This window comes from Bactrocera dorsalis, chromosome 1 (genome assembly GCF_023373825.1).
Source record: "Bactrocera dorsalis isolate Fly_Bdor chromosome 1, ASM2337382v1, whole genome shotgun sequence".
Taxonomy (NCBI): domain Eukaryota; kingdom Metazoa; phylum Arthropoda; class Insecta; order Diptera; family Tephritidae; genus Bactrocera; species Bactrocera dorsalis.
Window position 1 is genome coordinate 6,686,370 of NC_064303.1, and position 27,539 is coordinate 6,713,908.

General features: G+C 34.9%; 1 protein-coding gene across 5 annotated transcripts in view; it reads right to left on the reverse strand.

Moving 5' to 3' along the window:
• Positions 1-27,539, reverse strand: part of LOC105225332 (stathmin) — a 221,960-nt gene that overhangs the window by 10,443 nt on the left and 183,978 nt on the right. Inside the window, exon 1 of one of the 5 annotated variants that reach the window (XM_011203734.4) lies at positions 27,085-27,392. The exons of the other annotated variants lie outside the window; for them this stretch is intronic. Within the exon in view, the coding sequence (XP_011202036.1) occupies positions 27,085-27,106 (22 nt within the window). The 5' untranslated portion in view covers positions 27,107-27,392. Of the gene's footprint in view, positions 1-27,084; positions 27,393-27,539 lie in introns of those variants that run through there. 5 annotated transcript variants of the gene reach the window in all.

A 27,539-nucleotide genomic window follows, 5' to 3' on the forward strand; every position in this document is an offset into this window, starting at 1 on the left:
GTGCATTCTTTTGCGGCTTAAAACAAAAGCACACACAGAAGGTGGCCTTTGTAGTGTTATGAGGCTAGTCGAGCGTGTAAAAATGCTTTACAACTCCGACAATTTCCAAAGGGGTTGTGGAAAAAATATTTCAAATAAGAGAAAAGCGTTGTTGACTGCAATTTTAACCTTGGCCATGTGAGACTTTAATACTCTCAAAAGTTGTCGTGGGTGTATATCAAAATTTAACACGAATATACTATGTACTATCACGTGGTTTTCGCGCTGTGAGACGCTTAAATATCTTACAGGTTATGTAGACTGAAAAAATTTGTCTTATTTTATAACCGAAATCAACATCAACTGATGATCAACACGTCAATAAAATAAAGGAATTGGTTTTGAGAATCGATGATTATCACTCACAGATCTTACTGGCATCGTTGGAGTATGGGAAGGATCAGTGAAAATCTTATTAAAAAATCAGTTGGGCTTATGAAAAGTGAAAGCATGATTGGTTCCAAAATGACTAAATTTTTTCGAGAAATTACTACTGGGATATCATGAAACTCCGTATTATTACTGGCGACGAGTCTTGAATCTATGCCTACGACCCGGAAACAGACTATCAATCGGCCGAATATCGTGAGCCAAAGCCGTCGAAAATACGCCAAAGCAGGTCAAAAATTAAGGTTATGATGATAGCGTTTTTCGATTATCGAGATGTGGTCCACTTCGAATTCCTTTCAACCTGTCAAACTGTCAACAAGGAATACTATATGAGTTTTTTGTATCGTATTCAAAAATTAGGCCGGACAACACTTGATTTTTGCACCATGATGATGCACCGTTGCATATAGTATTGATTTTTCCTCAGTTGTTCACCAAATTTTCAATCAATATTGTGCTGTAACCACGGTATTCACCTGATTTAGCTCCGTGTGCCTTCTGGCTATTCAAAAAACTTAAACGACCGCTCCGGAGAAAACTTTTTGAGTGAATTAAAGACGTGAATTAAACGTGAATCGCTATGCACATTGAATAGCCATTCCGGAAATTGACTTTAACAACTGTCCCGAGGGTTGTAAAAGTGTATTAGCGCCAAGAGCTATTACTTTGAGGGGGACGACATATTGAAGAATAAATTAATAGTTTTAAAATTATGCCCGACCATGAAGAAGTTCGAATAGTAATCACCCCTCTGAAGAAAAATAAAGTGGCGGGGGCGATAGGTTGCCGGCCAAGCTATTCAAATGGTCGGACGAAAGCATGCCTGACTATTGGAATTTAAGTGAGCCCTGCCTAATCCGCAAAAAGGGAGAACCCACAATCTGCGCCAACTACTGCGGGATAAGTCTCCTAAACATCACATATAAGGTTCTATCGGGCGTACATTGCGAAAGATGAATGCCCACTGTCAAGAAACTGATTGGCCCTTATCAGTGTGGCTTTAGAGCTGGAAAATCTATAACTCTCCAGATATTCACCATATTCACAAAATCTTGGAAAATAGCCGTGATAAGATGATCGCCACACCCAACTCTTCGTCGATTTCAAAGCTGCTTTTGATAGCACGAAAAGGAGCTGTCCTTATGCTTGAATTGTCTGAATTTAGTATCCTCGAAAAAGTAATTCGGCTGTGTAAACTGAATTGGAGCAATACCAAAAGGACCTCTCCGAGTCGTTCGATACCAAATGAGGTTTCAGAAAAGACGACTCCCTATCGTGCGACTTCTTTAATTTACTCTTGGAGAAAATAATTCGAGCTGTAGATCTAAATAGAAAAAGTAAAATCTTCTACAAGAATGTACAGCTGCTGACATTACCAACATTCGTCTTCATTTGACGTCCTAACGACTGAAACCTTTTCTATGCGCCAAAAAGTAGGCAATCTTTGTTAGAAAATTTATTTGATTATGAAGTGAAAATTGTCTACACTTAATGTATTGCATTAATTTCTTCCTTCATCTTAATATTATTATATTTCAAAGATATAATGACCGCATAATGTTACCACAGACTCTTGAGAATAAAATTTTACGAGAAAAAATTTCATTAAATCAAAATAAAATGAAATCAACTTTACCTCGCTTCAAAAAGTGTGAATGGTATAGTAAAAGATGACGATGCCACCGCAGTCGACCCACACCAAACCACAAGCTAACTTATCGTTATAACCGCAAAAACTAATAAAGACATTTTCACACATTTTCTATTGGATTATGTCGACCAAAAGACCTAAAGCCAACGGCCACACACAGGTAGTTGCCGTATTTTTTGGTTTGTGAGCATATTTATGTTGATGTGACCAGTGATTCGGCAGAAGTGCCAGGCATGACTTGCCGAAAAAAGTGCTGACTGAGCAAACGGAAAGCTGAAAGGAATTCCTGAAAAGTCAGAGCAAAAACAGACGAGGTAAAAAAAAAGTGAAGAGCGAAATATTGATTCTGTGTTTGAATGAAAAGAGCGCTGGAGAGAGAGAGAGGAGATGAACTTGGAACTAATGCGGACAACAAAAAAGTGTATGTGGTGTATATGTATAGTTCCGCTTATGTGGTGAATGAATGTGTTGAAATTTCCTTGGCACTCTACTTTAAGCTTGTGGGCGTAAATGAAGTGGAAAATTATTTGTTGAGTAGGACAAAAAGGAAAAGTGTTTTGAAGCGAGTATTTTTTTTGTTTTGGTTTTTTTTTGGTGCACAAATAATATTGATGGTTTTGTTGGTTAAAAGCGACTTTTTGAGATTTTTGTGGGTGTGTGGTAGTTCATAACGGCACTTTATAAAATTTCTGCTTTCAATACAAATACATTATATATAAATATGTATATGTATATATACAAATCATGTATGCCGTTTTAACCACAAAAACAACCGAACACCACTTCACCACCTGCCCACATACAGCTTGAGGATGCTTTTGAAAAGCAAATATCCAATTTCTATGGCTTATTTGTTGTGTGAATGCTGCTCACAAAATAAATAAACACACACTGGCGCACACACTTCGGCTTCAAATATACCGTTATTTGCTTTTGCTTTATTGTTTGCTGGCAGTCGGCGGTAACATAATTTGTCTGCATTATTTGCTGTCAATCAATTTTTCGTTGCCGCTTTTGAGTGTTTTGACACCGCGTGTATTGATAAATAAAATTGATGATGTTCTGCCAAAGTGTCGATAAATTACTTGCATACCCACAGGCGCACAGGCCACACAGATATGCGAGCGATGTCCGCGTGTATTTCCTCTTGCTCTTAGGGTGGCTGGAAAGCCAATCGCTTTGTCAGCATTTATTGCTATTTTGCCAATTATTTGTCCCCTCCTAATGTGGACATTTTGTTTATTTATTCTTTTTTTATTACCGTGTGAATGGAGCTAAAACTTGACTTGGGTGCTTCTTGCTATTATGAAAGTGCGATTTGAGTCATTAGTTGGGTACTTTCGAGTGTGATGAGCATATTACAAAGTTTAGAAGTTGGAAAATATTGTGTTGTTATTGTAACGGTTATCTAGGTTAGGGTGGTAAAGTTCAGATAAGTTGTCAACGAGCTCTTACAAAGGTAGGCTCAGGTTGGTTGGGAAATACTCTTAGTTATTGGTTTAGATGGAAGAGTTATTCGTATGAGGCTAAGCATTCATTCAATAATGGGTGTTTTTTGTTTAGACGTGTCATTTTCAATGAGGCAATTTTTCGGAGTAGGTCTTTTTGACAGGTGTAACTTGATTCCTACTCACTTTGATTTGTTATTTAATAATGAAGAGACTTATGCCGGAACAAAGTTTGCAAATCGTGTAAATTTTATTACCAATTTACCAATATAATGGCTGGGTTGCGTCGTATATTCAGTCGATATAATCGCTTAGCACAGTCGGTAATTCGAGCAACCATAGATCGGTTTCGCATCACGTTTACTCTAGTAGATAACTCGCAACATCAGAGAGGCCGCGTTGTGGAACAGAGTCTCGATGAAGACACAAATGAGTTTATCCGCCATCGCTTGTAAAAATTGGAGCCGTGTTCATTCACTTTATGGGAAATTCTTTGAAAGGATCTTGGTTTGCGGACTTACAAAATTAAAATCTTGCAAGAACGTGTCGGCTCAATCGAATCATTGGTCCATATTTCATACAAAAAGAAGCCGGTTGCAGTCAATGGGGAATGCTTTAGAGCCGTGATTAATGACTTTGTCGTGCCTGAATTGGGGAATGTTGATGTGGTCGACCTTTGGTTACAACAAGACCCGAAACAATAATTTACTGAAGGGATGCTTTTGGTGAGCGCATTATCTCGCAGTGTGCAGCGTGGCCTCTAGGAAGTGCGATTTAACAACGCTGGAGTATTTTTTCTGTGGTTATGTGAAATAAGCCCGAGTCGATAAAGGCCTTGGCTCGGCGCCGTTCCAAATCAACTCGGACTGACGTATGGAATGACTTGTCGCATTTTACGTCGAGATCTGAAATTGAAAGCGTACAAAATACAACTTGCGCAAGAATTGAAGCCGTTCGACCTTCCCAAGCGACATTGGTTCGTTCTATGGGCTCTTGAGAAGTTCCAAGAAGATCCGATGTTTTCGAGCCAAATTTTGTTCAGCGATGAGGCTCATTTCTGGCTCAATGGGTATGTAAACAAGCAAAATTGCCGCATTCGGGACAAAGAGCAACCTGAAGAGATTCAAGAGCTGCCATTTCATCCAGAAAAAACAACGATTTGATGTGGTTGGGGGGCCGGTGGAATCATCGGTCAATATTTCTTCAAAAATGATGCCGGTGGGAACGGAACCGCCAATGGCGACTGTTTTCGCGCCTTGATATCTGAAATTGAAGCTCATGATCTCGAGAACATTTAATTATAGCAATACGCCGCCACTTCCCACACATCGCACCAATCAATGGATTGAATAAGGAAACACTTCGGTGAGCAGATAATTTAACGTTTTGGGACGGTCGATTGGCCACAAAGATCCTGTGATATCACACCGTTAGACCTTTACCTGTGGGAATATGTAAGGTCTAAAGTCTTTTCGGACAATCCCATTTCGATTTAAGCCTCGGAAAAAAATATCACGCGTATCATTCGCCAGTTAACGGTCGAAATGCTCGAACTAGGCATCGAAACTTGGACTCAACGTATGGACCATCTGAGACGTAGCCACGGCCACCATTTGAAAGAGTTAATATTCAAGAAATAAATTTTAAATAATGTTCTTTCGAATGATAATAAGCATTCCCCAATAAATTTTATTTCCGATTTTTTTTTTCTTTAAAAAGTAAGGAAAGTCAAAAAGAATTATCCTTTATTTAAGGTCGACTCTTTCGGCGAAAATTTCTTGAAATATCGAAATTTTTTCATAAATTCTGATAATTGTGATTTTTTCGAATTCTTAATATTTATCTTCATACTTAGAAGTTTACGAATATTCATAAATTTATTTATAGGCTAAGGCATGCTTAAGGAAGATAATTCTACCATACTTCAATTCATTTCTACCAGTATTTTTTAATACTAAATTATTCTGAATTTTTTTTATTCATTTCTGTTAATGCCTTTCATTCACAATATTCCTTGATAAACGTAGAAATTAAATTAACTACATTTTCCAAGTTTCCCCAACATTAACTCTTGTTTTCCGGGCACTAGTGAAAATTGCGCCCAGCTTCAAGCAAATGACCGGTCATTTACATTCATTTCTGCTAATCCTTAATTTTTATTTCATTTTCACATAGTGTTCAACCTGCGTTACTATAAATAAATATAAAAACACATAATACGAGCTCAGTATGGTCTGAGCACGCACTCAAGGGCTAGTGATGGTGGTGAGTGGTACATTGTAACCGGCCCTTTTACAACACTACGGCATACGCACTCGTGCACATAGTAAAACTATCGTAAATATTTACTTAAGCTAAAAATGCACATTTAACACAATTCGCAATTTACTTAAGTGGCTCTTAGTCATCATCATCATCATCATCATTGGCATCGGCATCACTACGAACCCAGTAGGTCGATTTTCTGTGCTTCTCCACTCTCTTATGTTACCGGCAAAATGACGTATACAACACAGCATCCATAGGTTCTCCATATACCTTCACTCCGTTCCCTGAAATCACAAAACATTCGTCCTTTACACACATACTCGTAAACGCAGATTGTGTTGGTAAAGCACCTTTTCCTGTACTCCATAACATTTGCCGGCTTCTTTGGCATATATAATTTGTTCCGCTCTCTTTCCGTACACATTCTAGCCATTCAACACGTTGTTGCCACAGGCCTGCTGACTGCTGCCTGCTTTGCTCTACGCAATTTAGCAATGAGACGCTTTTAATTCTCGGCCCTGCACTCTACTATCCGTTTCCCTGCCATTTTCCACTTCATAACCTTTCATGAACATTGTTCATCCATTAGTGCCAGTATAACTACACACAAATTATATACATATGTATGTATTTATGTATGCTGTGTATGTCAGTACTGGCAAGCGTCCCGGCACAATTTTGCTAGCTTGGTTGGAACCCCATTAAAAGCAGTTAAATGTTAATATTGTAACCACTACTGTAGAGTCAACAATCGCTTCGACAAACAAACAGAAAAGGCGAAGATGGTTTATGCTAATTGAAGTGTTGTTGTAAGTAGTGATTAAATAGAGATTTCATGGCTTAAGTAATGCAAGTTCATTTGCAAAAGTCGATGATGAATTAACGATGATAAGGAAAATTGACAAACCAAAAGCATAAAATGGTATGAAAAGATCTTTATCTTGATTTTGATTGGACAGCTTGTATGACAGTTTGTATGCTCTAGTCGCTGTTGCGTTGATAGTCCTTGGCGGGTTAAAAATCCGGATCCGTTTCGGTTTCTTAGACCCGACTGTCGTGGGAAGGGATGCTCTAGTCGCTCTGAGTATCCGGTCACAAAGGCCACCACCAAAATGGTAGGATCTGAACCCTTCAGATGGTCCTCATACCATAAAGGAGCTGCTTCGCAAGGAAGAAGGAGTAGGCAGAGAGAGGTATTGGCAACAACTCCAAGGCATGCGCCATGCCAAGTTGCTAAGTAGGTGGTTACAACCTCAGCAGGTTTAAATATGTAATCAACCTCCCAAGGGACAAACTCAGGCTGCTTGTCGCATTCTACACAGGGCACCTGAAACCCAGAACACCTGCTGACTGACTACATAGGAGTCTAAAGTCGCAGGATAAAGGCCCAAGGGTTCATGTTTCGAAATCATGCTTTAGCTGAAGCTAAGTGGTCGTTGTGATTTAGGAGAGGGCACAACAGACCTTTAATTCTCATCTAATTAGCTTACCTCATTTGATATTCCAGTCGTCCAATCTGAACATGGAACCTCGCAAGTGATAGTTATTGACCAACCCTTTATGAGCTTGCACTCAGATACAGTGCCACCTGCACGTCCTATTATAATGCTTCAGGCTCAATGTCAACGAGTTCACGGCCTGTATAGCAGCTCTGCTATCGGAGTGGATTCACAACTTACTAAAAGAAGACGGATTGTTACCTTCATTGTGCTTGGAAGACACTATAGTGATGTGGTAGTCTGAAACAAGGGTTGATTGAGAGGTCGTGACAGAAGACTGCCCTTTCAATCTACGAATCCGTGAAAAAGCTCACTGCACTTCTTCTCCAGTTGAATTAGGAAAGAATGTCGGAATGAACCTCTCTGCGACCCTCAATCTGTCCAGTTTCCCGCAGACTTATAGTATGACTACAGATCAGTAGAAAATATTAATTTTTTGGAATCTTCTCCATTAACTAAGAAAAGTTATTATCTTCACAATATTCAGCATAGCCAAATTTACTTTTCTAATTAAGTCCGTTGGATTGTTTAACAAACATTTCATTTTCTAGAAAATTTTCGTGCTTTTCAAAGACATATGAAAAGAAAGCGTCTACTTCATTAAATCAGCTTGGTTTTAGTTTGCTTACTGAATTCATTAAACGCCTTGACTCTTTCAACAACTAACAAGTGAATTTAATTATTTTAAACAAATCTGTCTCTTCGTGCTCTAAAACTGTATTTTAAATGAATAGCAAATCTAATTAAGCCTGCCAGTATAACAGGAGTTATGCCACTAGAGAATTGTGCTTTTGCTGGTTTTATGTTTCATATGTACATATACATAGGTACATTGTAGGCTGTATGTAATGCCCACAAATTTCTGCAGAATTACTGATATTAGATAGATACCACAAGCCACATGTCGAACATGAGCTGCAGGTGTCAATTGATGTCCTTAAATTCAGTGAACAGCACTGCCTTGTCTTACAAGGACAAGAAGGCTAATGTTGATAGTGCTACATACTTATTTAGATGAATGGGTTGTTAAGTGGAGTATATATTTACTTATGTACATATGCACATTTGATTCCACTACTTTATACACGTAAATTTATTTACTTTCTTCCCAATTAATGATTGAGTCCCAATTTTCCATAAATATTAAATTAGTCTTATGAAATCTGTTTCATAGTTTTCGCATTCTTATTGAAAGAACTGGGTGTTATCTGGGGAAAATTAATGTAATATTGTGCAGTATTAATTTAATACACAATTTTAACTTAACTGCACAAGAAATTCTAAAAAAAATCACGAAATTATTTTAAATGACCATGAAATGTTACCGAGATAACTGAATATGTCACACTCCATAAAAATGCTGACGAAATTGAATGCAGAAGGTTTCGAATATCCCATATACTCTTATTTGACCCAACGTCTTTTTTCGGCTCACAGATCTTAAAAAATGGTTACTGAAAGAAATTTGGCAACATAGTAAAAGTAATCGTGAAGACCAATGACAAATTTGGCAACATAGCATAAATTAATAGTTAAGACAAAGGTTTGTTTTAAACCAAATGCAAATTGCCTAAAACCTTTTTCGGTTCTCAGGTCTTAAAAAATGTTCGCTGAAGAAAATTTGGCAACATAGCAAAAAGTTCTAGTTAAGGCTAAAGCCTATTTGAAGTATATGGTATCGAAAAGTTGGAAGAGCGATATGATTATGTATCGCTCTCAGTAGTAATTTTGTAACTTTCTTTAAAAAAGCACAAACTTTTCAGTTTACCTGGTATTTAAATATACATATGTATACTTAAGTCAAAATTCGATTTTTTTTATCAATTCTTAAACTAATTTTTGCCCTAATTAAAAGTAAACACATATGCATATGTTTGTATAACCGATATATTTTCATATGTAATTTTTGAGAATTTCTACTTTCTAATTACCTTCATTAAAAAACATATGTTTATGCGCCTGTAGCTATACCTGGTATATTTTAAATTTAAATTCTCAAATAAATAGCTAAAACTTTCACTAAGCGAAGTAAGAACTTTATAGTAGTATATTAGGGTGAACCAAAAAAACTTTTAATTTTTTCTTTTCCGAAATAACGAAAAAATGCTCGTAAAGTTTGAGCACTCAATAGTAATATTAACAGGTTTGATTATGATTTTATGTTTCCCATATATATGTACATACATATAGTACAGGAATATTTTCTAAAATACCTATTTCGGTTCTCAGATCTTAAGAAAATGTTCGCTGAAAGAAATTTGGCAACATAGCAAAAAGTAATCGTTAAGCCTAAATAATGCTTAAAAATATATTTAATGGAAAATCATACTACTACATACACATTTTTTTCTTAAATACTTTGAGAAGGTTTTCCGAAATGACGAAAAAAATGTTGGTAAAGTTCGAGCTCTCAATGTTAATAATAACAGTTAGAGCATTGTGATTTTATGTTTCCTATATATACGATACATATAACACAAAAATATTTTTCAGCGACGTTAAATAATGACTTGTTAAGATTTTTAAATGAAAACATCAATTATCGTACATACAATCGATATACAAAAAACAAAACAGATGATGTCACGGTAAGGGGTCCGAGGGGTCACCGAAAATGGCGTCGCAATGGCCGAGCTCAAAATGTTTTTTCAAAATGTTGTTTCTTTGTTAGTAATGTATAGTCTGTGTGTAACAATAAATAATTCACAAAAAAATATTTAATTTTCTATATGAGAAAAAAATTATTGAAAAAATGGTGGAAAAAATGGTTAGCCGGAGAAACCCATGTAACCCCTTAAGGGTTTGAACAAATTATTTTATAGTTAAATAGAAAACTTCTTTAACAATTTGTAAAATGGATCTTTCTGATTTTTTTGCTAAGTTGACTCGTTCAAAAGTTATTCGTAGTCAAAGGTCCAACCTTGAAACGTATAAAATTTTTAAATTTTTTTTGCATAACACAAAATCTAAAAAAAAGTATCTAAAAAACAATTTTTTTTTGACCCACCCTAATGTATGTTACACACGTACTCATTTTCATTTTTTGCTACGGTAAATACGAGGCTAAACCAAAAAACACGATTTCGCGCCATCAAAAAAGCAAAAAAGGGATTATTAAAAAGCGCGCTGCTAAGCATATGCGCTCAACGCTTAGCTTTACTAAGTAATATATGTCTGTATGAACAAGCGACATCGGTCTATAAAATTTAATTAAAAGTAAAAGCCAGCTTAAGCTTACCGTTGTGTTATACCATTAATGCCGGCGACTATGCGCCTTAAACTATGCAATATTTATGTTAGTTCAAGCATTAAATGCGCTTTTCTTTCTACAGACAAAGAGCCAAACACACAAATGTGTATATATATGTATGTTTGTAGGTATGTGTGTGTATTTATACATTTCCATCAGACATTTTTGCATATGAATGCATCGCGCATTTACAGCAAATAACGCACAAAAGAAACTCACTCGCTTGCACAGCATTTTTCAAACGGTATTTTCAATGCAAATAAAAAATAGTAATTTTCAAACGGGTATTTAACTGTACGTTTAATAGATGGGGTTCCGCGCAAACATGGAAATAGAAATGCATGGCAGCGCTGTTTTTTTAATGAAATCGGTATTTATTTTTCTATAATTCATGCATACATATACACACACATACATACATATATCTATATTTGTACGTGCATGTATAGCTTAAAATGCATATCACTGCCTTAAAATGCGTTTTTTCACAATTCTTTAGCTTTCGAATTGCAGGGTGACCCACTTTGTAAAGCTCAGCAAACCAAAAATGTATACCAACAACAGCAATATATGCCCTTTTATGCGCCAAAGCGACATTAAATGCTGGACATTTATGTCGCTGTGCGAAATTTATCGTTTCCTGCTGCGCAAAAGCGCCATTCGGAGCGTAAATGCTGTCGCCAGCAGCTGCAATGGCTGTTGTTGACTGCCAACTGTGCGCCCTTTGAGCAGAAATCAACAGCGAAAACTATGTCACCAATGGAGAAGTGGCCAAATCAGGCTAACCAACCAATACAGCCAACCATTGAAAGCGTTCTAAGTCAAGCTTTCTTTAATCTGGCAATATGAAAAGCGTTCTACGAGTGTGCCATTTAAGCTGTGAGAGTGCTGAGCGACATACGCACTTATAACACATATTTGTTTGTTGTGATATCACTAGCGCTTTTCTAAAGGAAATCGGTTTCTTACTGTGCTTGTGGCAAATATATTTATCTGCATAAATGCGCGTCACTTTATCTGCGCTTAATTGCGGAAGTTGCTTCGAAAATTGCCCGCTTAAATATGCTGTTTATGGCGTTTGCGCAAATACTTGCATTTTCTTGAAGTGTTTACGGGAGGTTTTAACGCGAATGGTATTCAACTGTTGAAATGATGGCATTCAGTGTTAAGCAGAGCATAGCGAGTTAAGGGAATTGGCAAAAGCTTGAGTGTAATATGATAGCTAGTAAATAAAAATACATTCCCATGTTAGAATACCCACAATTCGGTTCCAAATATGCAATTTTTTATTTGATAACTTCTTGCCGTTTTGAAAGTAATTTCACAATGTCACTCTCACGGAAAACGCTGGTCCCTTTTCGGCAAAAATAACTGTGACAGTCGTTTTTCATAAGCTGCTCTTGAGATGTATTTTTCATCAGCAAAATCATTCAACATAGATATTATAGAACCAGGCAGTAATCACTTGGCAACAGGTCCAAACTATTAAGTGAATGTAGGATACATAATGTCCTCCAAATCTTGCTGCCGAGTTCGATGTGTGAGTCCTTGCGTTGTCCTGATGGTACATAATTTTTCTTCTACTACCAAAAGCTATCCGTTTCTGGGCGACTGCTACTTTTATATTTGTCTAATTGTTGACAGTTCTGATCCGAATATGACTGTAGGGGCCAGCTCATAGTATACTATGGCCAAGCCTGGAATGACAGTCAGACAAGTTTTTGCTAAGTGTTTAATATGATTGTGACCCCTGCCACTTCTACTCTTAATCACATGAAATACGGAGCAAAAACTTTCCTGACTGTCAATTCTGTCTTGGCCACCGTATGCGCCGGTTCACCGCTATTCGACCAAAAGTGTGGTAGACGATCTCTTAAGCTACTCACTTTTCAGTTCTATAGGTAAGAGCTCTCTTGCAATCTCTCTATCACTTGACTGACGATTTTCAAGCGCCATATCCTTCACTCCTTTCATATTTTCATGAGTTGAAGAGGTCAGAGGTTCCCCAGAACGAGGTATGTCTTCAACGATCTCTCGACCGTCTTTGAAGGCCTTGTACCACCCACCCGTAGGCTGTTTGAGGTGCTTTATTGTCTCAATGTATATGTATTACATACGGCTTATAGGGTCTCTGATGTTTCCTTATGGGTGTTTTAAACTTCGTGGCAAACTTAATACCATAACCCTACTCAGAGCAATTATATCAATCAAACAAAGCAATAACTCAAGTGGAAAAGAATAAGCCCATATTTTTATAAATATCAATCGTTTGCAGTACATAAATTTTCAAACTACAAAGGAACCAGTGAACAAATAATTTTATTTCTGTTTGCGATGATATTCGCATATACACTCACAAGGTGAATGTGCATATGCTCATAAGTGCACATTTCATTTCCAAGTGAGATTCTTTTGACAGCTGCTTTCTGAATATGTTTTGTATATAAATCTTTTGCGTTGGAGTTGGTGAAGTGTATATTCCGAAGAACACTTAACGCACTTGGCATGCATTTTTGAGGTTAAGGAATAACAATGGCATATATTATGATATGTAAATACATATATTTCATATATACATATTTGTATGTATGGTCGCGATTGAATCGATAAAAAGCATGAAATTTCAATCGTTTCACTTTGCGATTTACTTTTCCCATTCTTAAGTACGTCAGCGCGACAATGGTCCAAATTTATGCTTCTGCATCCACACGTATTGTAGTGATTGCATACATATAGACATACATACATGTATTAATGGAAAAAATGTGGTAACCGGTCCGATTCAATTCAAGACAGTAGTCTTCAAAACGTGAAAGATAAATTTCGCGCTCAAGTGTATTGAATTTCCTTTTGATTTTCCACCTTTTCACTCTCCTTTAGGAATTTTAAAACAGTGATCAAGTGTCAGTTAAAAAAAATTTCAATCGTACGGATTTTAAATGAAATTTATTTATTTTTTCTTCCCTTGTATTGTTATAAATACTCGCATTGCTTCTAAGCGATTTAAGTTAAGCATACTTTCAGGCGTTTTATCGTTGCACGCGCTCTAAACTCACGTATGTGCTTTTACTGGCCAAAGCTTGCCTAGCAAAACAAATGCTGCCAATCAAGCGGTAGTGCTGCTAGAAAGCTGAGCGGAATTTATTAAAGATTAAATGGCTTTAAATTGGCATTTTGCGGAGTTTCCTAGAATTTATTCAGAATAAGATTATTATTTAATGTTGGAATTGGTTTTTGGTTGCAGCAAATATGCTATGTGTTTCTTTGCTAAAATTATTGCTATTTGAAAAATAGAAAATATTAATGTTTGTCAAATGCTTACATAAGTATATGTGTATATAACTATTTGCTGTTGTCGGTTTTATTTATTTTTAGAAGATTAAATATTTTGAAATTATGTTATTATATAATATGTTTCATTGATTTTACTTGGTTTTCTGGGAATATTTAAGTACGGAGTTTTTTTTAGAATTTATTACATTATTTCAAATGCGAATCTTATTTCCAATTCAATTAATCCTATATAAACTGTTCTTATCTGAAATAATATTAGCTCACAGTTACTCCATTAAATTTTACGTACACTTTAGTTATAGGTTCGTCTGAGAGCGTTGCCCAGAACTAATATTTAAGTTAAATGACCAGAGCGCCAAAAATATTGATTGCTTTTGCTTTATACTAAAGGGTGATTTTTTAAGAGCTTGATAACTTTTTTAAAAAAAAAAACGCATAAAATTTGCAAAATCTCATCGGTTCTTTATTTGAAACGTTAGATTGGTTCATGACATTTACTTTTTGAAGATAATTTCATTTAAATGTTGACCGCGGCTGCGTCTTAGGTGGTCCATTCGGAAAGTCCAATTTTGGGCAACTTTTTCGAGCATTTCGGCCGGAATAGCCCGAATTTCTTCGGAAATGTTGTCTTCCAAAGCTGGAATAGTTGCTGGCTTATTTCTGTAGACTTTAGACTTGACGTAGCCCCACAAAAAATAGTCTAAAGGCGTTAAATCGCATGATCTTGGTGGCCAACTTACGGGTCCATTTCTTGAGATGAATTGTTGTCCGAAGTTTTCCCTCAAAATGGCCATAGAATCGCGAGCTGTGTGGCATGTAGCGCCATCTTGTTGAAACCACATGTCAACCAAGTTCAGTTCTTCCATTTTTGGCAACAAAAAGTTTGTTAGCATCGAACGATAGCGATCGCCATTCACCGTAACGTTGCGTCCAACAGCATCTTTGAAAAAATACGGTCCAATGATTCCACCAGCGTACAAACCACACCAAACAGTGCATTTTTCGGGATGCATGGGCAGTTCTTGAACGGCTTCTCGTTGCTCTTCACCCCAAATGCGGCAATTTTGCTTATTTACGTAGCCATTCAACCAGAAATGAGCCTCATCGCTGAACAAAATTTGTCGATAAAACACATTTCGAACCGAACACTGATTTTGGTAATAAAATTCAATGATTTGCAAGCGTTGCTCGTTAGTAAGTCTATTCATGATGAAATGTCAAAGCATACTGAGCATCTTTCTCTTTGACACCATGTCTGAAATCCCACGTGATCTGTCAAATACTAATGCATGAAAATCCTAACCTCAAAAAAATCACCCGTTATCTTACTTATTTTAATGAGACGTCCAAGTAATATTATGTACTGGATAAAACTCTAACTTTGTTGTTGGTTTTTACAAATTTTTCGACAAGCAGTGTCCAAAAAGCTTTTGACAGCACGAAAAGAAGCTGCCTTTATTTGGTTTCCTCCCAAAACCAATACGGCTGTGTAAAATGAAGTTGAGAAATAGGTCGTTAGTTCTTTTTTCTCTAGACTGGATAAGTTAAAGAAGCAAATGGGTCTGGTAGTGAACGAGGATAGGACAAAATATCTCCGGTCATCAAACAAACAGTCGTCGTATTTGAGACTTGGCTCCCACGTTGACAGTCATAACTTCGAAGTCGTAGATAATTTCGTCTATCTTGGAACCGAACAAAGATCAAACTCTATAAGCTCCTCACAATTCCCGTCCTGCTATAAGGTGCATAAGAAGCATAGACGATAACAACATGCGACGAGTCGACGTTACGAGTTTCTGAGAGAAAAGTTCTGTGGAAGATTTATGGTCTTTGGCGTTAAAAAGATAAAATGTTCTAAATGTATGTTTGAGTACTGTTAGAGCATGCGTCGAAGCTAGACACCAGCAAAAAAATACGTAATATTTTACAGTTTTCCTACGTAAAGGCGGAATCGAAAGTCAGGCGGCTAAAATTGTAATAAAGGTTATGGATCTAATACAGCAACAGCGAATAACGCACAAATTTGGTTTCCTCGATTTTGTTTCGGTAGTTTTGATATCAAAAAAAACCACGCGAACGGTCGACTACAAACATTGATAATTACTTGGCAGAAACTGCGGAAAGTTGCTTAGGTAATTTTTCTTCAGCCTTTTTTTTTTCGGCACCTGGTATCAAGTGATTTCTTACTACTAGTTCCTGTCCATGGTGAATGATTTTTTTGGTGAAAAATCCGCCTCAAGAGAAGCTTGTAAAAATATCCTTCCCAGTTGTTTGTTTATAGGGACGAGGGTTACTTTGAGAGTGACATTATGAAATCTCCTTTAAAATGACAACAATAAGTTCTCGAATAAAATGGTGCATATTTGACGAGTGTATATCGGATCATTCCAACTGTACTTAATAAAGTCTTCAATTCAATGCAAAAGTAGTGGATTTCTTCTTGAAAGACCTTAAATTAATAATTATACTATAAGTACATTATAAATACAATGCCAATGCAATTAATATTCGTAGACTCTGCCCACATTTTACAAAGATTTTATGGATCCCCTTAGTATTTGAAGTCAACATTAAAAACTGAAATGCGAATTTAAAGTTGACAAATCGATTATTAAGTTATGTGCAACCCTCGCCCACAATTACTGTAAAATAAATGTAAATATTTATGGTTTCAGTATAAAAGCACTTTAATAAGGTGGTTGTAATTGTAAGACCACACAAATTTGAGCACGACGCGAGAGCTTTAAAGTTAGTGATATACGCCCCTGAGTTGGTTGGTGTTGGCGGGTGTCACAATTAAAATGCAATAAAAAATCAGAAAAAGGTTGTAATACGTACTGGAGCGAAATGCAAGATTATATGTACATATTAGGGTGCTCCAAAAAAATTTTTTGGAATTTTTTTTCAACTCTTACCCCTTCAAATGTTAGTGATTGACAAACAAAAAATCCTCCCTCAAACCAGGCGCTGTAACTTAACGCTAAGGGGTAGCTATTTTTTTTTTTTTAAGAAAAATTTGGGTAAGAGTTGAAAATAAAATTAAAAAATTTTTTTTGAAGCACCTTAGTACATATAGTATATAACACAATAGGGAGGAGTCCAAAAAAATATTATATTTATTTTTCTATAGATATTGGGGAAATATGGTGCAAAATGACAAAAAATAAAATATTTTCTTAATTCCTTTGAATTTATTCAATAAGAAGAACAAAACTTATAAAATTAATATATTTTCAAATTTTGGGATATTATTTTGTGAAAAAATATAAAAAAATTTTATAAATAAGTTTTTAGGATTTAAGGATGGGCTTTGACTTCGAATAACATTTGAGCGAGTCGACTTCGATTTTTGTACAATAAAAAATTCTAATAAAATATTTTATTTTTTATGTGACAAAAAAATTTTTGAAAAAAGGTTGTTTTTTACCCGAGCAAACCCATGTAACCCCTGAATACGGAGAACTTAATATGGCAAAATTTTACTGTCGCAGTTACAAACGATATTTTCAAGATTTCTCAGGAAAAATATTAAATTGTATTTTTGGGCCACCCTAATATACACTGCCGCTCAACTGAATAGGTTCACATAAATTCGCTTGCATTTTCATGATTTTTTCATCACATATTGATCGTACGCACGATTTTTTAAAAACGTTTTAACTTTATATATGTGTCAATCAGTGTGCGCTAGTAAAGAACCGTTTGCTAAGTACCGTTACTTTACATATTCTGTTTTGCTATTTATATCGCTAATTTCTGAGCAAATTTTTGGTTCAACTGAATAGGTTCAGCTGAAAGATTTTTAGTTTACGATTAAACTTGGCGGTGTGACGACACATTTTGGATACAAATTTTTTATTTAATATATTTTCTTTAAATTAAATGTAAAATGGGACGCGGAGAACAATTATCCGAGTATGAAAGAGGCCAAATCGAAGCCTATTGCGAAAGTGGCCTTAGCCATCGCAAAATCGCTCAAAAAATTGGTCGAAGCCAAAATGTTGTGAGTAACTTTTTGAGAAACAAAGCAGAATATGGCAAAAACATGAAAGGCGGAGTCAAACACGCCACCTCTGCGGCAGTCAGGAGGCATATTGTGCGAGCTGCGTCCAATTCGCATCTCTCAGCACCCAAAATTAAAGAAATTTGCGGTGTTAAAGCCAGTGTGTCTACAGTTAAACGTGTGATTTCGTCGGCTGATCATCTAAAACGAATGAAAATTAAAAAAAAACCACCGTTAAATGATGCACGTAAAGCTTTACGACTGCTCTTTGCGCGCAAGCACATGAGCTGGACGAGCGAATGGCAGAAGGTGGTTTTTTCCGACGAAAAAAAATTTAATTTAGACGGCCCTGATGGATACAACTATTATTATCACGATCTTCGAAAGGAAGAGCATTTCCTGAGCCGTCGCCATAGCTGTGAGGGAGGCGTAATGGTGTGGGGGTCGGTATCAGTCTTTGGCACTTGCGACCTTCAATTTGTTACTTCCAAAATGAACGCGGAAACCTACAAATCTATCATACAGACTGCGTTTCCTCATTATTCCAATATTTTTCACATTATTAAATGGACTTACCAGCACGATAACGCTCCTATTCATACAGCTAGGGTGGTAAAAGAGTGGATTAAGGCTCAAAACGTGGACTTGCTCGAATGGCCCCCTTATTCACCTGACCTTAATATTATGGAAAATGTATGGGGGTTGCTATCGCGTAAGGTATATGAAGGAGGCAGGCAATTTGATTGCAAAACAACTTTAGTTGCGGCAATTAAAACGGCCTGGACAACAATTTCGCTGCAAATACTGCAAAATTTGTATAGCTCGCTTCCCGATCGTTTATACGAAGTTATATCGAAAAATGGCGGATTCACTCATTATTAAAGTTATTAAAAAATACTTTGAAATGCACTTAAGTATTAGCTAAGTGCCAAAAATATGAAAATTATCTTAAGTTACTTATATAATTTTAATTTTTTTAGGTTGAACCTATTCAGATGAACGAAAAAAAATCATTGATTTTGTTAACCTTTCAGAAGAATAAATAAATAAGGAATAAATAATATGCTTTTGAAAAACTTTCTTCACCATTTTATTTTAATATGATTTAAGAATTAAGGAAAAAAAAAATTATGCAAATCGGAAAACTGGTTTAGGAATTATAGATAAATTCCTACCTCTGAGATCATGAACCTATTCAGTTGAGCGGCAGTGTACATATACATATGTATATAAATTAATATATGGGTTGGAAAAAATTTCACATGAAATTACACGCACAGACTTGGCGCTCTGAAAGCGTCCGCCCACATTCGACGAGATTGATGTCATTGTCATTAAAATAACAAAAGTAAAAGCACAAAAAGGGTTGCCAACATGCATACTTTACCGGCGGCGGAGTGTTTGCGTTATGCTGCTGCTTTTTCGCACACCAACTGGGCTGGTTTGTTGATGGCTGTCAACAGTTTTCTTTTTATACTTTTGTAATTCGGTATTAACACTTGACATATGCATGCCGCTACTTTAAAGTTACATATATTGAATAATGTATGTATGTATGTATGTATATGCGTGTGTGATTGCATTGGAGTATGAAATTGCTGGCGGTTGCGTAATGCATTTGCTACTGTCATTTGTAGCTGACAGTGAAGTTTCGAGTGGCTTAATACATGACGGCTGTTTGCTGTTCTCTGTTTGTGAGCCTTTTACTTGTATAGATATGTATGAGTATGTGCTCGTAGATGTGAAGATGCAAAGATTAATGCAATAAATCTGTGTAATGCCAAATTGTCAGGAGACATGAGATGTGAAGGAGAGATGATGATCATGTTGAAAATGATAAATGATTTCGAATGCAGACATTTTATGCGCATTAAATTTGGCTTACGCCGATGTAAGCAACTCTCTGCGTCTGTGCCGGTGCGTGCGTGTGTGCGTGTGTGAACTTTAATAGCTTGAATGATGAGATAATGATTTTCTACTACATGTGAGGCAAGAAAGTAGGATATAATATTCACACTGATGCGCGGCTCTTAATACACTTATGCAGCTTTAATGCTATACTTGAGAAATTTTGGAGAGAGCATTTTTAGGGGGGGGTCGGGATAAAGAAAACTATGTCAGTTTGTTGAGTAACTTGAGAAGATTGGTTGAAGTAGTGAAAGATACGGCAACGTTTGGCGATTTATTCGACTGAAGATCGTATTTCTTTGACGATCTGTTTAAAAGAATAGTCTCCTGAGAGCAAAGGAAACTAAATAAATATTTGAACATTCCATTTGACAAAAAAAGAGCTCTGTAGTTCTATGATAAAAAATAGTACATCAAAATGACTAAGGATATGATATGGGATAAAGCTACTTTCGTTGATTTGTGTGTTCGAACATAAACCAGTGTCTCATACAACAATAAATAACGTCGGCTGCACCGAAGATGCGTTTTTTAAAGCATAAAATAGTTTAAAAAGATCTTTGTCTTTATTTTGATTGAAAACTTTGGAGTTCAGCTGTATGTTATAGTGGTCCGATCAGCTTTAGAAAATACTCTATGCCAAATTTTTTGAAAGAGCTTGTGATATAAAAAAATATTTCCATTAAAGACTTGAGTTTGATCGATCAGTTTGTATGATAGCTACTATATCTCATAGTAATTCGATATCGATTCCGACAAATGGTGGGGAAAAAGATCCGTATACAAAATTTCTTATCGATATCTCCAAGACTAAGGCGCGTATATAAACTATGTATATTAGAGGATCTCCAAAATTTTCTTCTGCGAGTTAAAGACTTCGTGGCAAGCTTAACAAAAACTGTGGAACTAGAAACGTGAACGGTCTTAGGTCTATAGTTGATTAAAAATAATGATACCAGTAACTGCGCCTCTGTCGCAGATACGTTCTTGAAAACTGACTGAATTTGAGAAATCAGAAACCGATCTTTTGTCTCAGAAAATATACTAAGACGATTTTCCTGAGACCGCTGATAGACCAGATTAAGAAAAATTTAATATACCAACTGATCAAATTTGACCCGGACTGGTTCATTTAAACTTCGTAAAAAGAGATTAAGACGATTCTCCTGAGATCGATCTGAGCTGATCGACCAGATTAGAAAGAAAAATTTAACATACCATGTGATCAAATTTGACCCGGACTGGTTCATTTAAACTTTGTGAAAAAAGATTGTGACGATTCTCCTGAGACCGCTGATCGAATAGATTAAGAAAATTAATATATGTACCATCTGATCAAATTTGACCCGGACTAGTTTATTTAAACCTCGTAAAAAGAGATTAAGACGATTCTTATGAGACCGCGAATCCATCAGATAAAGAAAAATTTAAAATACCAATTGATCAAATTTGATCCGGACTGGTCACTTAAACTTCGTGCGCAAATCGAATCGATATATTTTTCTCCTTGATTGATGTAACCTTTTTATGTTATACTGAAGTTTTATTTCCATATATCCGTTTAGTGTATGCTTTTTTTTTTACGAAGTGAACAGACTGACGGGCGATTTTTAGCATGGAAAAAGTTTATCAACGATTTTGCTTGAATTGATTTGTGTTTCCAATGAAATCACGGCAGAAGAAAAATTTAACAACAAATTTGCTTGAATTGACATGCGTTTCCAATGGAATCACTGCTACGGAATCATTGAAAATAATTCAGAAGTAGTTCGGGGAATCTACTTTATCACGAACATAAGTATTTGAGTGACTTTGTACCAGTGAAAGCTGTGAAGTAGCTGAAACTTCTTTCATGCGGTTTGTTTTATCTTTATAATTGATCTGTTTTAATGATGATAACAACGAAACAGTTAAAGAATAGTGCTTGAGAATCGTCGTGTTGACATCAGGGAGATAGTTAAGAATCAAGGTCTCTTATGGAGCAACGCAACACATTTTGCTTAATGTTTTGGCTATGAAGCATATCAATGCCATACGTAAAAAAAGACCTGAGTTCGCCGTCATATTTAAGCATGATTGCAGCTACTTTTTGGTCTAACATAGTACGAGAGTCATCGTTTAGTCACGGTATTCGCCAGTTTTGGCTTCTAGTGACTTTTACTATTTTCAAAATTGAAAAATCAGCTTCAGCGAAGCCGCCATTGACCGAATATATCAAATGCGTCAAACAAATTCGATCACGGATATATAATTGAATCATGTATTATCATGTATCTTAAATTTAAATTTGTCAAACACATTATATTCGGTTGTCATGCCCATAAATTTCAGAAATCTTCAAAAAATCAATACTGCGAACAAATACATTCACTGAAAGGCAAATCACCCAGCAATGAAGCTTGCCTTCGGCGTGCAGTCAGTCAAGCAATTAAATTCTATAATAATCATAAAAGGATTTTAATTTGCATTTAATTAAATTAAGGCTTGTTTTATGGAACGGCAATAAAATGCTGGCGTTTTGTGCGACAGAGTGTAAGCAAAGTTCATACGCAGTTATTTTGTAACTATACATGTGTGTATTTATTACTACTGTATTTTGCATGCTTGTGTTAAATATGTGTAAGTGGAAGCAATGAGTATGGTATTAATGAAAACTTTATAGCCATACATATCTATGTGTGAAAACGAACATAGGCCGCCGGCAAAAAGTAACAGTGTAAAAGCTCTAGAGAATATACAGAGCGACGAACCAAACAAAATTGTACCACAAATACATATATATGTGTAAGCATTTGTACATATATGTATATACATTTATATCTAAAGCATGTGCTGACATCGCAGTCGTTAGCGCCGAAATGTATGCTACATATAAAAACAAAAATCACCAAAGAGGCAAAACACTTGACTTTTGTGCCTTGGCGACGTCTGCCTGTGTTTTTGGGCATACCCTTACCAAAATTTGTAGATACACAAAAGTTTCCGGTTGTCAATTAGAAAATACTTTTCACTGCTAGACTATAGCACACATATAATATTTCGACACTTGCAAACACATTTACAGACACACACACACATATGTTGTCGAGTTTTTGCCAAAAGCGACCAGCGCACATTTGCTCCGACTCCTGCCTGTCTCATCAGCAGGCAAACGTTGCAAATTTATTATGCGAAAATTAAATTAACCTCATCAACAACCTGGTACAAGACGGTGTGAGTCACGAGAAGTTTAACCCCTAAAATGGCGCTATGAGTCATTGATGTTATGCTGGAGGGCTTACTACGTTGGCACGCCTAAAAGCATGCTGCTGTAGGGAAATTATATTATCTACACGCTTGTTCTGCAGCACGAAATCTATGTGGTTTGCAGAAATGGAAATTTCCGGGTAGCACTGTAGGTGTGTTTGTTAGTGTATTGTAGTTTGTTTGTATGTTTCGGAGTGATAAGATGAATTTTGAATTCGTGCAAAGAAAAACCTCAAACAGAAGTAAGGAAATAGAAAACAAATCAAGAGTAAGTGAACTCTCTTGGGCAAGGCAAAGCACAAAAGTAATTATTTTATGCATTTCGATGAGCTGTAGTGATGACAGTTTTTGATAAAGTAAAATAATAATAAAACAAATAATTGTACATAAAATAATAATAAATTAAATTTGATAAGCTTTAAAATTAAATGAAAAAATTAAAAAGATTGATAATATAGTAAATAAGTAAATAAATGTATAAAAAAATTAAAAAATCTCTATAAAAAAATTTAAAAAATCAATAAAAAAATTATAAGAAAATAAAAAAAATATCTATAAATCAATAAAAAAAATAAAAATTTTTTTATCAAAAAAAAAAAATTAAAAAGTAAAAATATTTTAGAATAGGTTTATAAAAAAAATTAAATAATAAAAAAAAAAAATTATAAAAAAAATCTTTAGAAAAGTTATAAAAAAAATCTTTAGAAAAATTAAAAAAAAAATTTAAAATATCTACAAAAAGATTAAAAAAAAAATATATCTATAAAACAAGAGAAAACGTTAACTTCAACTAAACCGCAACTACGATATCCTTAATGGATGGATTTATTATAGCATAAAAGCGCATAATAAAATTTAAAAATATCAAAAAAATTTAAAAATACCAATAAAAAAATTATAAAAATATCAAAAAAAAACAACAAATCAATAAAAAAAAAAAAAATTTTAATCAAAAAAAAAAAATTAAAAAGTAAAAATATATAAGAATAAGAAGTATAAAAAAATTAAAAATTAATAAAAAAATTTTAAAATATGTATCTACAAAAAGATTAAAAAAAATATATATATAACAAGAGAAAACGTTAACTTCAACTAAACCGCAACTTGATTTTGATCATTCAGTTTGTATGGCAGCTATATGCTATAGTGGTCCGATTAGAACAATTTCTTCCAAGATTATAGCTTAATCTTAAATTATAATCTAGTCTAAATTTCGTGAAGATATTATGTTAAATAAAAGAGTTTTCTTTTAGTTATTTTTGGTAAGTTTGCATGGCAGCTATATGTTATAGTGAACCGATCTGAACGTTATAATCGCAGATTATAGGGATATCTTTGACAATAATCTGTGCGGAATTTCATGAAGATATTTTGCCAAATAAAAAAATTTTCCATACCAGAACTTTATTTTGATACGTCAGTTTATATGGCAGCTATATGCTATAGTGGTGTGATTTGCACAATTTCTTCCAAGATTATAGCACTATCTTTTTTTATAACCTATGCTTAATTTCATGAAGATAACTTGCAAAATGAAAAAGTTTTCCATACAAAGACTTGGTTCAAAAAATTTATTTCACCATTCCTTTGAATGTTCCCAATTTCCGCTAAAAATTAAGCAAAAAAAATGCTTGCGTATTATTTTTCATTTACTATTTCATTTCATTTACGACTGTTTTAGCACGCGCAATTAGCAGCTAAGAGCCACTGCTCTACATAATCTCTGGGGTGTTATGAAGCATAAATGTCAACGCTGCCGGCTCGAAGTGGCCAAAGGGTGTGGACATGCCAATATGCAGGCACATACGTGCACATTCATATATACTGATCATTTTTGTTCATTATATCAAGGGATGGGTAAAGGGTCAATTTAGTCAGCACACATATGAATATGTATTTATGCGAGTATGTGGTGTTTCATATTAATTTTGCTGACATAACAGCAGGGCACGTATAAAGTAGGTACTGCTTTAAAAAATATTTGTTTTTATTGCTAATGGGTGGTGAAAGTAGTTTAATCATGATAAATGCTTTAATGGTCATATATACATTGAAATATGGGATGTATGGACTTTAGAGTTTACATGTGTATACATATGTATGCATGAATGTATATATAATACATGTATTGTTGTTGCATTATAATATAGTATGTTGTTTGAGTATTGAATTTCATTTCCATAATTGCTTGCATGTTCATGCTAAAGGTGAATGCTCGCTTCATTTTTCACGTTTAAAGTTTGCTTAAGGGTTGCCATGTGACTCGCATTTTTGGTTTTTGGTAACACTAGTTTACAGTCAATTTGCGACTGTGATGTTGGAAGCCGTTTATTCCTATTTTTGGGTTGAAAAAGCGAAAATGATAGTAAAATTTTCTTAACACGTAGCTTTTTTGTCTTGTGGTCAAGGGTTACAGGGGTCAGAAACCAACACCATTTACTAAAATGACAAAGATAGCTGTTAGTGATGGACATTTTTTGAACTCAAATTCGAAATCAGGGCACCTCAAATATCTCACAGACCTCTTAAGGGGTTATATACAGTTAGAATAAAAAAAAAAATCGATTTTAACCATAATCTGTGTAGAAATTTTTGGATCAATAGATTTAAAAGTTTTCTTAGCAACTACTCCTTTTGGCAGCTGAATTCGGACTGCCACTCCCTCGGTTTTTGAGATATCGATATGAAACTACTCACACGTCCTTTCCGCTCTATGAAGCTGCTATTTTCGGCTATATCGGATGACTACTGCATAAAGCTCTCATACAAAGTGATCGCTCAAAGTCAGCCCTTTGCATGGAAAACTTTTTTATTTTATAAGATATCTTCATGAAAGTTGGTATGGATTACTGCCTCAGACAGTGCTTTAAAATATATATAAATTGTTCAGATTGAATCATTATAGCATATAGCTGTCATACGAACTGATCTATAAAAATCTAGTCTTAGTATGAAAATTTTTTTTATTTTAAAAGATATCTTCTCGAAATTTGGCATAGATTATAGTCTGTGACAGTGCTAATAAATATAAACAAATTATATAGATCAGATCACTACAACATATAGCTGCCATACAAACTGATGGATCACAACCAAGTATTTGTATGCAAAACTCTTTTATTTGACAAAATATCAACACGAAATTCGACACAGATTATTCTCCCAGGCGACCCTATAATCCAGGAAAGAATTGTTCAGATCGGACCACTATAGCATATAGCTGCCATACAAAGTGATCGTTCAAAATCAAGATATTGATTTTTAAATGCCCCTCTATGCTATTAGAAATGCAGCTATGTAGGGTATTATAGTGGCTTTAGTGCAGTCGTAGTCTTTTTCGATACTTTTTACAACAGTGGCAACTCTGCTAATAATATTGTAATTAAAAAGTACAACGCAGCAACTCGCTTAGTAATATTTTATATTTTGGTGAGTAAAACTTAATATGCATTTTGCACGCATGGAAGTAGATTTTATGTTGAATATGGTTATTGGAATTTAAATTTCATACTAAAATGATGCTTTTGAAATATTGAGCTGAAAGGTATCATAAAAATAAAATAAAATTCTTTTCGAAAATATAGTTTTCCAAAGCGGTTATTATACTCGTATGAGCATTTCACGTTTCAAAGCATGTCTTGAATTCTTCTCTAATTCCACTTAAGCTGCTCTTTCACTCAATCACAGTTATATTTAATATATACTATAACAATACAATACTACAATTGTGATTTCAGTTGAAATATAAAAGCACGTTGATTTCTATGAAATGTCAGAGCGCTTGCGTAATTGGAAAAATATTCAGTTGCCAAAAAATATCACAAAATTTTTGTTTTGCTTACAGAATTTTTTTTTTAAATATATACTTTTTTTAATTTAATATTTTTTTTTTTAATTAAATTAATTTTTTTAATTAAATTAGTTTTTTTTTAATTAAATTAATTTTTTTTTATTTAATTATTATTTTTTTTTTATTTAATTTTTGAAAAATTATGCTTTTATGATTTAAATTTAAAAAATATGCTTTTATGATAATAATTTTAACTTTTATTTTTATAAATAAAAATATTTCCAAAAAAATTACTTACGCGTGGAGTGTATAGCCACCATTATGTATGTATGAAGCTTTAGTGGTAGTGTTAGTAGCACAATATAACAGGCAGTATAGGACGGTATAGAAATGCAATGCTGCGCAGCGAAATGCAAAAGTCTTGTGTGCACCACTTCTTTTGCCTTTCAAAATTCAACTAATATTATGTAAAATGTTTATTAGTTCCTAGTTAAAGTTGTTTTAAAGTCACGAGCCACTAGGCGAGTTGAAAATTCCTGCACAACACACTTGAATGGGCAAGAGATCACACCGGAATGCTGAAGCAGACTGCTACCGAGACGAACACAACACCATCTGACGGACGATTGCAACAGAAACTGCGGCGGCGGCGGCGTTGACAAAAAATGTGGCAAACAACATAACGATGGCGAAGCGGCAACAACAACACGAACAACAGCAGCGGCGCGACAACGGCAACGTTAGCGACAGACA